Source organism: Glycine soja, chromosome 11 (genome assembly GCF_004193775.1).
Source record: "Glycine soja cultivar W05 chromosome 11, ASM419377v2, whole genome shotgun sequence".
NCBI lineage: Eukaryota > Viridiplantae > Streptophyta > Magnoliopsida > Fabales > Fabaceae > Glycine > Glycine soja.
In genome coordinates this window covers 2463080-2478722 of record NC_041012.1, presented here as the reverse complement: position 1 = coordinate 2478722, position 15643 = coordinate 2463080, and the positions used below count along the sequence as shown (strand labels likewise).

Sequence of the window (15643 nt, the reverse complement as noted above, 5' to 3'; positions counted from 1 at the left end):
ATTAATTTGTTGACAAACATTCAATAAAAATAACAATTGATTTGTTTAAAATATATATAGTCTACCTTACTGTTATTATTTCCCAAAACATCCAAGAATTTTCGCTTAATACACTCTTATTTATGTATCTGATTTGAGTTTTTATGATTTTTCAATTTCTATTTTTCCATATGAAGTTGCACCTGATCAATGAATTTAATATATCTGAATTAATTAGTTGACAAAAATAGATTAAGCTGATAGAATAGGAGAAAATGTCTAACTCAAATTTGTATGACATTGTGGCGAAAAAAGATTGAAAGCAATCTAAGCTAAGCATATATTATAATATTATATTATATATATCTACACTTTGCAACGCATTGACGTCCTTAGGTCCTAAACTGAGCCACCCACCTAAGAACCCCTCCCCTGATGATTTACAGAGATCAATTGTGTGAAAATGGACGCATTGCCATAGCATTCAATTTTCAATTGACGTTCAGTTGGCATTAACAGAGCGAGAGACAACACTGATTTTCTTTCGCCCCGCTAGATATAACCTCCATGGTTCAAGGTAACTACTGCATCATGTCCTGCCTCTTCTAATTCCATTCGACGAGGAATAAGCTTTTGCAGTAAGGTTAATTGCAACGAGTTTAGGGGAACGGTATACCTCTTTGCTGAGTTCTTCATCCACATATGGTCTCCTGCACACGCAAGAGCTTGGAAATTCATGAAATTCACCTCGTCCAGGTCTCATCTCATCTGGCTCTCCCATGAATCCTCTCTGGCATGACTTAACCTTTTTGGCAAAGGTATCCCAGTCCATTTGATGCCTTCCCGCCAATAGCGTGCTAAGCTTCTTTGCATTTGGTCTGATTGTTCTTTTGTGACCCATATATCTCCTATTGTAAACAAAATGAAAGGTTAACAGGAGGCACATTAGCCAAAAATAAATGAATAGGAAGATAATATGTTAGTCAGTAAAAGCAAGCATTATGCACAGTAGCTCATGTGCATTACAAATAACAATAAAGAGACCCTGAAGGAATTGCTATTAGCATCAAGTTTCGAATTTTGTGTTTATGAAAAAGAGCTGAGGAAAGCACAGGCTTTACAGGAAACCTCCTGAAACACGTTATACTTTTCACAAGACCACTTTTGCTTTAGCAAAAGATAACTGAAATCAACTACATGGCTGCCTATTTGTAAATGAGAACATTGAAATCTCCTCAATATTGACCCTTGGGAAAAACAAATATTGGCAGAAGATTAGTACGTTAATCAAGTCTAGCTTAAATGCCTGAATAAAAGCAAAGTAGTTGTTTTTTGTAACATGCAACTATACAATATTTGACTTCAATGTTAATTCTACCATCCACAGCATATCAGATTTGGCTTTTCAATGGGTTCAGCTATTTTCAGTTAAAATGAAGCCGCCAAAGATCTAAACCGTGCTAGGAAAATGGTCCTTAGCAAAGCACATTGTCGTCTATGCAAATATATTACACAATCTCAATTTTTCTTGAAACTTGCCAAAATAGTCCCTATAGTTATAACTCAGTTTGCTAATTCCAAACAACACAAAATGCAATTGAGGTTCCTAGCACAATAACAACTGCCCTCCAACATTTTCAAGTCGTGAGAGTTAGTATTGTAATCAACAAAAGGTGGGGAAGAAATAGGATATAGATCTTACCATATTTGTAGACATTGCATCATTACCTAAACCATCTTTAACCCAACCTACATCATATACTCTGATTCTTCCAACAATTTTGAAGTTCATGATTCCAGATGATCCAAAATGTATAATTTATCCCTTTTCTTTCAACAAGACTACCAGTGAATAAGTAGCATAAAATACAACATGCTTTCCCAAATCCAAGTAAAACCATAAAAGATTAAATAATGCTTTCCCACCTATTTGGAATATAATTCAAGAGTAAATAATGCAACATAGTAGCTACATGCCATAAAAGATTAATCATATTTATGATTCTAGCATTTCCATTACAAGTTCTGGATGATAATTTGTTCATTGTATTTAGTTTAACTTTTAGAAATAAGTTCATCAATGTATTAAACAAACAAAAGGAGGATATTAAAAAGATTTTATATATTATTACCTTCGACCTGCGAGAATCTTTGCCATGTTACCATTGTTGTTAGTAACAAATACATCACTTTCATCACAAACAATGTAGTCAATAGCAGCAAGGCGGGAAGAGAATGGAAGGAAAGGTTTCAGCTCTTCCTCAGCTAGCATCTCCTTTGTATAGATGTTGGGAAAAAGATCTCTGAGAGGCTGCATAGTTTCTTCCCCTCCATATACTTCTCCTGACGCAACATAGAGGTATGTGTCATTTGAAAAGCCAAGTGCCCGCAGCATCAAACCCACTTCATGAGGACTAAGAGGACATTTCCCTCGCTTCCGTTCTCCATCTGGGCTCAAATCCTGTTTTATCATGATTCAAGAGTGAGGAAAAAACTCATTCATTTCATATCAGCATAAAGTTAATTAGTTTCAACTTTAAGAAGTCTTATATATATGGCAAAAAATAATTTGTACTTAGAAAGCATATCAGGCAATGCGCCAAGAAACAATGTAGGTTTCAATATCTTCCAGAAAGTCAGAATGGTTAAGAAAGGACAAAATGTTACAATCTTGTTAGTTGAATGAATTATATTTGTCCATTAGAAGTCAATGGATTGTAGTCTTACAGGTAATGTTGTCCACCTTTTTCTGATTTCACCAAGCTCACGTCTCTCTTTTTCTCCCCCACCAAAATAACAACCTGAAAATGCTAGCATATCTGGTTCAAACCTGTCATAAACCAATCATGATTTCTGTGGTTAGTGTCAATTAACATGGATCCTCCTCGCCTCCCAAACTCTTATGTAATTTATTCTATTTCATACTTTTGAGTGAAACATGAAGTTGTTTTTATTGCTATTATTAAGTAACATGAGAAAGTTGAATTTGAGGGGTTCCCTTCCATAAACCCCAAAGTACAAGTAAACAAACACTTCCAATTGCAATAACTTTTAAATTTCAAAACACTTATAAAGAAGTTGTGGAATGGGAAACATCAAACAAACCTCAAATGGACTGCTATGAAACGCGGTGCCATCTTTTGCATTCTCATAACAATTCTTTGACCAAGTTCTTGTATAGGTTTTGTAAATCTCAAAGCATGAAAATTAACGCGGCAACGTAGTTTTTGTAGCTCATCATCAAGGTTATTTGCAAGTCTGTAGTCAAATTTTGTCAATTGAACAACCTGTAAAATCTCCTACATGTTAGTTAGTTACCTCAGCCAAATTCAGAGACATTCTGTAAATTGACAAAAACTAGCAACTAATGCTTCACCAGGAGAGTTATTTAATGAATCAAAACATCTAGTGAATTAAAAAAGTTCAAATATGTATCGATAACAAGTGTCTATACCTGTCGTCTCAAAAGTATAGGCAAAACTTGATCAAGATAATAATCAGGCTCTGATTTCCTTGGGACACGCATTGTATATGGTGGTTTCTCCATTGACCGCATGAACTTATCAGGAACTCTTTTAACAATAGTAACATCTTTTGCGAGATAAGAAATGAACCAATCAACATCGAAAATATGGATGAAGTCACTGTATTCAAACAAAAATGCCTTTTATTAAATGAACCAACAAACTTGATTCTCATGGTGAATGCGTCAAAGGAACTGCAAATTACCTGTCATCCTTCCAATAAGAATGATGATCCAACTCCGGTACTACTAGTGTGGCATTAAGAATTCGGGCAACAACAACAGCATCTGTTATCTGGATGCAGGAACATGATGAGTGTCATTTCCATAGAAAGAACTTGTTCATTTTTATTTTTAAAAATATATAAAATTATGAGCCTGACTAGGAAACTAACAGACCCTCATATTTTGTGAAAACAACAGAATCAGAGTCAACCGACTAAAGAGAAAATTGCATAAAAACTCTTATCATTTTCATGCTTTTAATCGGTAGGCGAGGCGAGCAACTAAGACAGCAGATCATACACAAAACACAAATGACCATAATGTAGCCTATGATGAAACTTATGTCCCACTCACCCCAGTTCTTTGTTGGTTCAATCCTCCACTAGTACCAATAAGCAAGTAGCCATTTGACATCCTCTCAGGCACAGCAGCTACATTATCCGGTTACCAAAATAAGAGAGAAGATAACAGACGGAAAAGTTAGTATATATATACCTCGGCCCGATCTTAAAGACTTCATTCATGAACAAACTAATCAAAATCAAAATATAAAACAAAACCCTTCAATTCAATCTATTCACGCATCCCTTAAGCCACATAAAAAACATCCTACACCCTAAAATTGATCAGTCCAGCCTTTCGTTCACAGGCATAGCTCAAGCTCAGCAAAAAAAACAAGTGAGTGCTCCAAACAAAGAGAAAACATTAAACGATTCACCAAAGGGCTTAAATTCTGGCACAAGAAAACAGCGAATTGCAATTGTTGAACGAAATTGGGAGTGGTGAGAGGATGAAGAAGAAACTCACGAGCATAACCGCGTCCCCTTTCAGCGCATCCGTAGTAATATTTAGAATACTGGGATTTCCAAACATCGATTGGCGCACGATAGCTCCCATCCTAACAAAACATTAATTCACATGCAAAACCCAAACATTCACAACCCCTCACTCACATCACATTGTGATTATTATTATTGCAAGAATGAGAAATGACTGACCATTGTAGAGTAGAGAGAGCGACGGTGAGAGTACCATTCGAGATCAGAGGCCATGTGGCCAGTCAAGAGCGAAATGAGGCCCAGCCCAAATAGCATGAAGCCGCACATCACAGACCAAGAGATCGGCTTCCGCTGCTGCTGAAACGGCGTCGTGGTCGTGGTGGATGATCTCCAACACACGTGCTTCCTGCTGCTGCTGCATTTGTTGTTCGCTTGAGCTAACACGGCCAGGTTCGTCGTCGATAATAAGCTCAACTTCTCCAAACCCACACCCACACCCATTGTTTTTACCTTACAAGAAACAAACCCTCACATCCTCTCCCCAACACAAAAACAAGTATAGGAACCCTAAATTAGTAGGGTCTTTATGGTTGAAGAACAGTTTAGTGAGTAAGCACGGATATGGAGGCAACACAGAATTGTCGTTTCCTCAAAAGGAAAGAAAGAAAATCACACTGCTCTCTCTCTCTCTCTTTTAAAAATGAAAATGAAAAACGTGGGCCTACAGATCTGATCCCATTCACGAAACAAACCAAACTGTGGCGAATTAGTTTTATTACTTAATTTTCGAACGGTGTGGAAGCAAAAGGAGAAGAAGGGAATAATTATAACGTGATTCGTGCAGGAGGATGGATCAGTGTTGCTGGAAACGATATTTGTCCCGGTTGAAACAAGCCCTGAATCTGAAAAACTGAAAAGCAGAATCAACCGCAGACTACCTAGGAATGTGGAATTTTTATTCTCCATTGTGTTAAAAACAAAATATATATTTCCATTCAAAGTATTCATCAAGATATTAAATATCAATACTTCTCTTAATAATAATAATAATAATAATATCTTGGTTTACTATACTATGAGGATCAATTCCTTCTATTATAACCAATCTAATCCATGTGTGTTTGTTTCTACTGATTAAATGAAATATTGTATTATAAATCCCACCTTTAAATATTAGAAATAGTGTGTATATATAAATGTATATATACATGACCCAAATTATATGTTATTTGACATTTGTTGTTATTTTTAACATAAAATTTCTTATGGTGGATATGCATCATGTACTGTATATGGCACCTCTCTCATCTTGTTACCTTCGCCTGCCTGTCATTTATTAAGAGATATGGTTAGGGCTACGAGATGTCTAGCTGGTATGAGGAGGATTGATTTAAGCCGAGACAATTACCAAATATGACAATTAATGAATTTCTGCACTGCCATGTGAGTTGCAATTTCTTTCAATTCCGCAAGAAATGAGAGGTTTAAGAAATAAATGTATGTGGCGTAACATGCATTTGAGCTATAATATACTGCCCATCACTATTGTTTTGTTTTGTGTTTTGTCAGCACCAAATCTAGTTTAATCCTGTCATTATGATTTGAAAAGGAACAAAGAATATTGTGGTACCAATCTATATCTTTTGTTTTGGTTATTGGTGAGTTGCTAGCTAGTTGTCTCAAAGAAAAACGACGTGATTCAATTTTAATTGGCAATAGAGGGATATTATACAAACAATTGCAAACCTCTGGGCGGACAAAAACACGACAGCAGCTACAAGACGATTTAAGGAGGGACTTTATTTAACGTCTCCTTTACGATAACGACAATCAGATTCCCAGAATAGGACCACTGCTCTATGTGCAACTCACTCTTTATATTGCTTTATTTTCTAGAAAGGAATTTTTTACAATCAATTCTCTTTTATAATTAGGATCTTCCTATTTCATATTAGAGTTATTTTTAATCTTAAAATACATTTTACTAAAAATATAAATTTTATTTAAAATCAATTTTAATCTTGCTAAAATAAATCATGTTAATTATTTTTTACATATATAAACACATGTCTATTAGACTAGACACAATCATTTAAAAGTGTTTTTAATATTATTTTAAGCTTTTAAGATGCCTAATTGAGTGCGTATTGTTGCTGGAATTTCTTAATATATTTAGTTACACAGGATGTTTTCCGCCATATATAAACATATACACTCGCACGTGCACTGCGAACTCTTTAACCCTGATTTCGTTATCCTTTTGGTGGCATAAATTTACAGCTTCTAATCCCTGAAAATGGAAAATTCCTTGATCCATATAACACGTAAAATGTGTTCGATCCTTTGCTCAAAGGGACAAAGAAAAGAAAATCGAAGAAATGTGCCACTCTCATGGTTCACTTTAAAGTTTAAACTACAAAAGTTTAGTGGGTGCTAAAGTTAGTATCATATTCTAGATTCACCACCGTTCGTTCTTCTTGCGCTTTTAAACAGAAGATGGACCCAAGTACTCGATGGTGGCACTAAGGCAGTCATTCATTAGTAGCCTAAAGCCAAAAATATAATTAGAAAACCAATAATGAGTGGAAGCTAATTTCTTTTTAGCGGAAACTAATAATAATTAATGGTGTAGTTAACCTCTTGAGTGGCACACGTGGTATAATTTCAGAGGAGTGTTACCAATGCCTTTTGTAACACATTTATAAACGACAGATTCCAAAAAATTGTTTAGCTCCTGGTTTCAAAATTTAATTAAACTAAATAAAATAGTGCAGATTTATTTGTGTTGTTGAATTTGGGCCGGATTCCATTCGGTCATTTTCGCAGTTGCTTCTTGCACTCCATAATTGCTTACTGCAATACTGCTCTTAATCTGAAGTGTAAAATTACATTTTCAATTTTCACAAAAGGTTAAAAAGGTAGAGGAAGCAACTGCTCGGTGATTTTCCAAAAAATTCATTTTTCGAAATGGATCCATTTCCAAAAAATATGAGGTTCTTTTCTCTAAATGGACCTATTCTAGTCAAAACTTTTAGAATATACCAAAGTCAAGGAAATTGCTTTGTGACCCAGTGTTCTTTTAGTATACCTAGACAATTATTATAAATTCCGAAAGTATCTCTGCTAATAATAACATATGGATTCGTAATGTTTTACAAATTATTGACTCATGCAGGATTCGAACCTATAACTCTCAGGTTATTATCATGACGCTCTAACCAATTGAGTTAATAGGCCAATTATGTTATAAAATAATTAATGTCACTATATATAACACCAAAATTTCTAATGTATATTTAATGCATATGTAAATTTACATAATAAATTTTGTGATAATTAATTTGTTTACATATATAAATTTTTATGAAACCTATGATTTTTATTTTAAATTTATATATGTAAAAAATATATTATTAGATCAAAATTTTATTACAATTAATTTTGATCTAATAATGTATTTTTTTACATATATAAATTATAAATAAAAATCATAGGTTTCATAAAAATTTATATATATAAACATATAAGAATTAATTATCACAAAAATTATTATGTAAATTTACATATGCATTAAATATACATTAAAAATTTTAGTGTTATATATAACGACATTAATTATTTTATAATATAATTAAGTTATTAGTTCAGTTGGTTAGAACGTCCATAAGTTTACGGATTATGAATTCGTAAATGAATTATGAATTCATAACTCTCTTATGGATTACGAATCTATAAACTTACTCTTACGGATTAAAAATCCATAAGCATATTCTTACGGATTATGAATCCATATGTTTATTAGTGGGAGTACTATCAGAATTTACAAGCTGGGTGTACTAGAACAATGGGTGCACAAAACAATTGCCCAAAGTGAAATAAGTTAGGCCTATCCAAATCCAACTACTTGATTGGGCTTTTATGGCCGGGCCTACTGCTGTGTGCTACTTTTATCAATGAACCCAGAATATATAAATCAAACTCTCAAGATGTCAAGACCGAAGGCTAAAACTAAGATTATTGGAAGTATTATTCCCCACCATGATGAGTTAATGACCAATTGACCATGATCATGGCACTCCTTGATTGAGAATCCTTGGGAGGATGAAACAAGAAACAAGGCAATATAGCTTGGTTGCACTTAGACAATAAATAATGGAGAATCAACAAACATTAATAATTAGATATTGCTATCTGTTTTGAGTTATATAAAATTATACATCCAAGGCTTAAATATGTTAAGTCTTAAATTGGACATTCAAACTCCTAAAAATCAGTTAGAAGAAATTAAAAAATACATTTAAACGGACAATAATAATAAAGTACTTTTTTTTAAGAGAATAATAAACTACTTTTAAGTGATTTATATCTAAAAGTTTGACATTTGATATTCATTGATGATGTTAATTAAAAGTTATATAAGTCTAAAAAAAGAGATAGAATCAATGAGAGTATTTGTTAATATGTTACTACTATTTAGTAATGATCTTTTGCTTATATTTTAAAAAAATATTGTTTGTCAAAATAAAATAATACCATGAATTATCAACTAATTTTTAATTTAATCAATTTTTGTAAAATTAATCTATCTTTTTAAGTATTTTTAATATATGTATATATATTACATATGAGAATGATCATCTTATGTGAAAATGAAAATGATCAATCTCAATCGTTAGGATTAAAAATTAAAATTAAAATTAAAAAAAAATCAAATATCCAAAGATTTAATTTATGTCATTTTAAAATATATCAGCACTATGACCACCTCCACACCATGATGACCATTCTGATCATAACTTTTCATTTTTATTCATGTGATGATTCTCATTTGATACGTTATATATATATATATATATATGTTTGTGTGTGACTGTAAGTGGAAACCGGAAAGGAATGAATAGATGCTCCAAAAACAAAATTTTCTATCCGTAATCAACAAAAAAGCACAAGTCTTCAAATTTAATAATTACGCGATTGAACGTTACATTTACAACGTGGCTTTCAAAATCATGGCAGGTTTGCCACGCCTACGTTTGTGTTTCTATTATGTTTTACTGATTCATTGCACATTGATAAGAATTACTAAGATTTTTTCCACTGAGGGTGAAGATTTATTTTTCAATTGATTCGAACGATACACACGTCATACGTTATGTTTTAGACTGAGATTTCTACTTCATGTTGTATAGGTATTTTTTGTTTGGTGTGCGTGACTTTAAGTGTGTTGTTTTTTAATAGGGCTGTTGGGGGGGGTCTGGTGGTGAGTAATTTTTCTCTTAAATTTGCTTCGTTCTGCATGCATGTGATCTTAGATTGAGTTATTTAATTTCCCTTTTTTAATTACATTTCTCACTTTATTTGTTTGAATTTATTTCTTAGTTTTATCTATCCCTTGATGATGCATGCACGCTCGCATTGCACGACATCGAAATCTCTATTTGATGTCTTATTTGAATTTTTCCTGATTTTACCTTTTATTTTCGTTCGTTTATCTCATTTTCTTGATAACTTTTCAGATTTTTTTCTCATTTTTTCGCCCTCTTTATTTTACGTTGCTTATGTGTTCGTTTCTGGCTCCGGTAACAGGGTTTCAACTTTCAAGCGTTTGTTCGTCATCACAATAGCAACAGCGTTGAAACATTATTATTGGAATGGAAAATCAAATTAGAAAATTAGGCCGCGAAAGCAACCCCAACCCTAGTGTGCGCAAGAGAGAAAAAATAGGACCCTCTATATTACGAAATGACAACGAGAAAAATAATTCATGTAGGGCTAGTGACACTTCCATCATCTAGATAAACCTAATGGCGAATTGAAAACCAATATATACATCACTTGGACCTTAACCCTCCTTATAATAAAACAATAACGCAAGTCATGAACAAGAAGTAAAATACTAAACCATCTCTAATTTTGGTCATCTTCCCAACTTCAATCTGAATGTACCTAACACAATTTTGATAAAAATGCAACAAATCCTGGTAGGTTTAAAGTGTGCTTACCTTACGTGCTATAATCTAAGTATTTATTAAAGTATAATTATGTAACAAAATCCATTTGACTCCATAGTTACGCTAGGTTGCGTTGACCCTGATCATCCTGTTTTACTGTTTGACCTAACAGCGTAATCCTTGATTGATCTGTTTCTACTCCATATAATACAATCATTCATTATGTTTTCAATTATTATTACTTGTATTAATTTCAATTTATTTTTCTCTGAGAATTTAGAAGATCTTCCTCGTGAAATACGGGTATTGTGGGGGTGGAAATGAGAGATATATAGAATCATAGAAAGAATAGTAAATAATGATGAGGACAGGGGATGCAATAGAAACCACCTCTTTTGGAGGACTTGACCTAAACTACTTATGTTCGACCATTTGCGTTTCGTTGAACATAGAAATCTGCTCTTATAGGCCAGACTCGCAGCACTTTCTTGTTAGCTTCATCAAAATTTGAACTTACTATGAAATGGACAAACCCAAAAGACAATTCCAATAATAGGCTAAGTTGTGATTCATGCCTTGCCTGTGAATGGATAAGTAAGTGATCGATCCCCGGTCATCCTACATATTCAAATATCATTAAATTATTTGCAAACATCAATCTATTGTTGTAGGGCACCTTATATATAAAAAAAGAGTTTTAATAGAGGAATTAAGGCGAGGAGGCATTATTTGTCACACATTGTGTAGTTATTTCTCAAATATCAAGTATTTGTCGTATCACACAAGCAAAAACCATTCGGCACCACCAAATTCGGTCAACCAACATAAGTCTAGTTCTTCAACCCAACTAAACTCGAAGAAACCGTATCCGATTCATATCCGGTTTGCTCTGCAATTTCAATCAGTCACACAACAACAACCCGAGGCAAACAAATAAAAATATATATAATTTAAATAGCAGTTTACCCACCATCATCACAGTTGAAAAAAAAAAAGTCACGATCTTCTCCCGTCCAAAAAGGCAGAATCTTCTTATCTTTATCAGCCTAGCTAATTAACTTGGATCACACCAAAGACAAACTCCATACGCATACATATATATGATTCTAAACTCACAGTTTATGATAATACCGCTTATCACATATTCCGTTTCTCCATAACCTCTCTTTTTATTCGAGGCTTAATAATTGAGCTCTTCGTTCGTTTGTTCCCTCGCAACATAACGAACGAATAGTTATGTTTCCGTTTTTCCGTTACTTCAACTTGTACTTCCTCTGCATGACCCTCTTCCTTTGGCGCCCTTGCTTTCCCGCCAGGATCGTACCCGAGTCCGTAACCGTGGTAACCACCGAAACTGAAAAAACCGTAACGCACAACGCCACGTGGCACGATTTCTCGAAATTCCTACACGCAGAGCGAGGTAGCCACGTCAGCGGCATGGCGGAACTGAAAAAATACTTCCACCGCTTCGGTTACCTCTCCCTCCCCGAAACGACGCCGAATTTCACAGACACCTTCGATTCTCAATTCGAGTCCGCTCTCGTCCGTTTCCAGAAACGCCTCGGCTTGCCAGTCACCGGAAAACTCGACTCCGACACGATTTCCGCGATTGTGGCGCCGAGGTGCGGCGTCTCCGACGCCGCACCGCACGGATTACACGCCACGCGTCGCTTCGCTTACTTCAACGGGAAGCCGCGGTGGACGCGCGGAACTCCGATGACTCTCACGTATGCTTTTTCTCCGTATAACATGATCGACCGCGTGAGCTTGCCGGAAATCCGAGCGGTGTTCGAGCGTGCGTTCGCGCGGTGGGCGTCGGTGATTCCGGTGAGTTTCCAGGAGACGCCGGAGTACGATAGGGCTGACATCACGATCGGGTTTTACCTCGGGGATCACGGCGACGGAGAACCGTTCGACGGTGTTTTAGGCGTTTTGGCGCACGCGTTCTCCCCTCAGAATGGGAGATTCCATTTGGATGCGGCGGAAACGTGGTCCGTTGATTTCGAGCGCGAAGAGTCGAGGGTTGCCGTTGATTTGGAATCTGTGGCGACGCACGAGATAGGTCACGTGCTTGGGTTGGGTCACTCTTCGGTGAAGGAAGCGGTCATGTACCCGAGCCTCAGCCCCAGGAGAAAGAAGGTTGACTTGAGAATTGATGACGTGGCAGGAGTCCAAGCTCTTTACGGCTCTAACCCAAACTTTACTTTTAGTTCTTTGTTGCAGTCTCAGAATTCATTAAACGCTGCCGTTGGGTTGGAAACCGGTTTCTATAAATGGACCCTCACTTTACCTCTTGCCTTCTTCCTATTATTTTTAAGTGCTTGATTATTTTTTTTTATACATGTATTTTCATTCTTTGATCATATATTATATGTAAAAAGTAAAAGAAAGGATAGATATTAAAGTTCAATCACATGGGCGAAGCCCTAGTGATTCATATAGCTTATATGGTTTCTTAGATTTTTTGGGTACAATAGATATTTTTTTTATTCTGGCGAATATTTTTTCCATAGAAATGAGGTACATCATATAACTTTTAAGCAGGGAAAGGTGAATGCGCTTTTGATTGGATTTGAGGCAACATTGTAGGACAAGACCCCTGGGAAAAGGGAAGAAGATTGAAAAGGTTGGGAGAATAAAAAACAACCCAATGGGAAATCCAAGAAAAATTACGAAGTTGTTCTAAGAGGATAGAATAAAATTCCGTAAGTGATTGGCTAACCCGTCTAGTGGGAGGAACTAAGGAATCTCTTTGTATTGAAGATATATATACATAACTGTCACATGGACGTAATAGGTATGAATGTTAACTAACATACCCGCCCAAGGCTCCTTTCTTCCTCCTCGGGGCCAAGTGAAAATGATCCGTTCACTATCCAATGCAGTGGTCCAACTTGACAATTTGGAATTATTCCACATCAATTGGTCTTGAGGATCCAGTAGTTAAAGACGGAACGTAACACCTGAAACGACACTCTACAGTCTACACTCAAGTTGATATAAAAAAGAAATAATTTTTTCTATAAAAAAAATGAATATACCTAAATATCTTTTTATGTCTAATTGGATAAGTTCAAAAGTATTTTCGAAAATTTTGTGAATAACAATTATAGCCAAAATAAATAACAAATAAACTAAAGTATGACGAAAATCAGTAATATATATAGATTTTAAAATCGGCAGATATATTCTCTTTGAGTTGTTATTTTTGTGGATTCATAGAGACGAGACAGAGCTATCTATTTCTATCCAACTAGAACCCGCTTCTTTCCTAATTCCTTTCCTACTCATGAATCCCCTAATTGCATTTACGTCTTCCCATCTTCCACAAGATGCATACATGTTAGACATCATCACATAAACATAATCTTCATCCCTCTCCAATTCAATCACCTTGGCAGCTGCAATCTCTGCTACTTGTAGATCTGCCTGTGTTCCACAAGCGCCTAGCAAAGCCCTCCAAACCACCCCACATGACTCAAAACCAAGTTCATGTATCATCCTTTCTGCTCTCCACAGCTCTCCTTTCTGCCCCATGAGCCGTATCATTGAACAACAATGCTCAATGGATGGTGCAATCTTATATTCATCAATCATAGATTCAAAGTAACGAATAGCAACCTCAAATGGTATTTCACTATGGGAACATACGGATATAAGGTTAAGAAACGTGATACCATCAGGCTTTATCTCTCTTTCCATTTTCAGAGACTGAAAGAGGTGGATAACACGTACAGAATCACCATTGCGAGCATAGCCAGATAACATTGCATTCCAGCTCACCAAATTCTTGTTAGGCAGTGCATGGACGAAGATTGATTCAGCATTCTTAACCTGCCCACATTTTGAGTACATGTCAATTAGGGCACTCCCAACAAATACTGAAGCATCTAAACCGCACTTTATTGTGCAGCAATGAATCAACATCCCCCACGTTAAGGCAGACAAACCAGCAATTCCAGTTAAAATGATTGAAAATGTGAACTCATCCATCTCTACATTTCTCAAGTGCATTTTACGGAATATATCCAAAGCTTCCCTAGCTCGATTCCTATTCACAAATCCCGTAATTACAGAATTCCAGGAAGACGAATTCGGACTTGGCAGGCTTGACAAAACCTGAACAGCATCATCCATATTTCCAAACTTAGCAATTCCATTTATCAACCCATTATAGGACACAGTATCAGGGTTGGGCATAAGGTGCAAAAACTTATAAGCAAGTTCAATGTCTCCGTTGTTTGCACTTGCTGCTATGACTGAATTCCAAGAAATAACATCCTTCTCAATGGTCTGAGAGAATATCCGAACAGCACGTTCAAGAGAGCCGCATTTCCCATACATGACAATCAAGCAATTTGCAACTACAGTGCCATCAGCCATGCCCACTTTAACTATCTTGCAATGAATTGAGCTTCCCAGTTTGAAGAGACTCAGTAGGGAACAGGCAGACAAAGCAGACGTGAACGAGACTGCGTCGGCACAAACGTGGGACCTGTCTAGGAGCGTGAAGAATGACAAAGCGTTTCGAAACTGGCCGGTGTGGACGTACCCGGATATCAAAGTGTTCCAAGTAACGACGCTCGGTTCAGCAATTTCAACAAACAGTTTGTGTGCGTCACTAAAAGAGTGCGTTCTGACGTAAAGTTTGATGAGAGAGGTGGAGACATGAATATGGGAAAAATAGCCAGAGCGTATAACATAACTATGGAGTTGTTGTCCGAATGAGGGGCAGTTCAGGTTACTGGCTAATCCAAGTAGGTTAACAAGAGCAAAGGAATTTGGTTTAATTCCACGACGAGAGGCTTCAAATAGCGCCAACTCAGCATTGGTTCCACTTTGGGCAGAAACATCCACCAAATTGAAATGACTGTCTCCGATATTACTATATGCTAAGGGCGATGGAAATGCAAGATGAATATGAGGTTTGTGGAATTTTCGTGCTTCGTTATAGAGAAAGAGAAACCTTCGCATGGCTTTCCCGGTGCCAGTTACTTATAATTCATTCTTTTAATATGAGTGTTTATTCTATATCGATTCCTTGAGTTCCCAAATGATTGGAAGGAAAAATGTGTGTGAAGACTCAAGAGTACATCTGTAACCTTTTTTATTGTATCAGAAAATAACAAAAGATCAAAGAAAATGCTAAGCAAGCAAAACAAAATAATAAAAAATAAAAATTTGTA

At 35.8% G+C, this 15643-nt stretch overlaps 3 protein-coding genes across 3 annotated transcripts; 1 reads left to right on the top strand and 2 right to left on the bottom strand.

The window, feature by feature from the left end:
- Positions 1-246: 246 nt before the first annotated feature.
- Positions 247-5462, bottom strand: LOC114377630 (O-fucosyltransferase 29-like). Its single transcript, XM_028336239.1, has 9 exons — positions 4726-5462; positions 4535-4625; positions 4082-4158; positions 3709-3797; positions 3434-3623; positions 3085-3266; positions 2707-2809; positions 2112-2440; positions 247-887 (listed from the first exon to the last, which is right to left on the bottom strand). Exons 1-9 carry the CDS (start codon positions 5005-5007, stop codon positions 569-571), a joined length of 1662 nt encoding a protein of 553 aa, XP_028192040.1. The 5' UTR covers positions 5008-5462; the 3' UTR covers positions 247-568.
- Positions 5463-11424: 5962 nt separating this feature from the next.
- On the top strand, positions 11425-12915 carry LOC114375161 (metalloendoproteinase 1-MMP-like). The gene has a single exon (XM_028332913.1). It carries the CDS (start codon positions 11694-11696, stop codon positions 12780-12782), a length of 1089 nt encoding a protein of 362 aa, XP_028188714.1. The 5' UTR covers positions 11425-11693; the 3' UTR covers positions 12783-12915.
- Positions 12916-13603: 688 nt separating this feature from the next.
- On the bottom strand, positions 13604-15570 carry LOC114375349 (putative pentatricopeptide repeat-containing protein At5g47460). Its single transcript, XM_028333126.1, has one exon. It carries the CDS (start codon positions 15429-15431, stop codon positions 13674-13676), a length of 1758 nt encoding a protein of 585 aa, XP_028188927.1. The 5' UTR covers positions 15432-15570; the 3' UTR covers positions 13604-13673.
- Between the last annotated feature and the right edge of the window lie 73 nt (positions 15571-15643).

Bases quoted from the DNA above. Each gene is read 5' to 3' on its own strand.
- LOC114377630 (XM_028336239.1), bottom strand. From the start codon at position 5,007: ATGGGTGTGGGTGTGGGTTTGGAGAAGTTGAGCTTATTATCGACGACG. The intron at 4,626-4,725 runs GTCAGTCATTTC...ATGTTTTGTTAG, and splicing joins GCTCTCTCTACTCTACAATG to GATGGGAGCTATCGTGCGCC. The intron at 4,159-4,534 runs GTGAGTTTCTTC...CGGATAATGTAG, and splicing joins AAGGGGACGCGGTTATGCTC to CTGCTGTGCCTGAGAGGATG.
- LOC114375161 (XM_028332913.1), top strand. From the start codon at position 11,694: ATGTTTCCGTTTTTCCGTTACTTCAACTTGTACTTCCTCTGCATGACC.
- LOC114375349 (XM_028333126.1), bottom strand. From the start codon at position 15,431: ATGCGAAGGTTTCTCTTTCTCTATAACGAAGCACGAAAATTCCACAAA.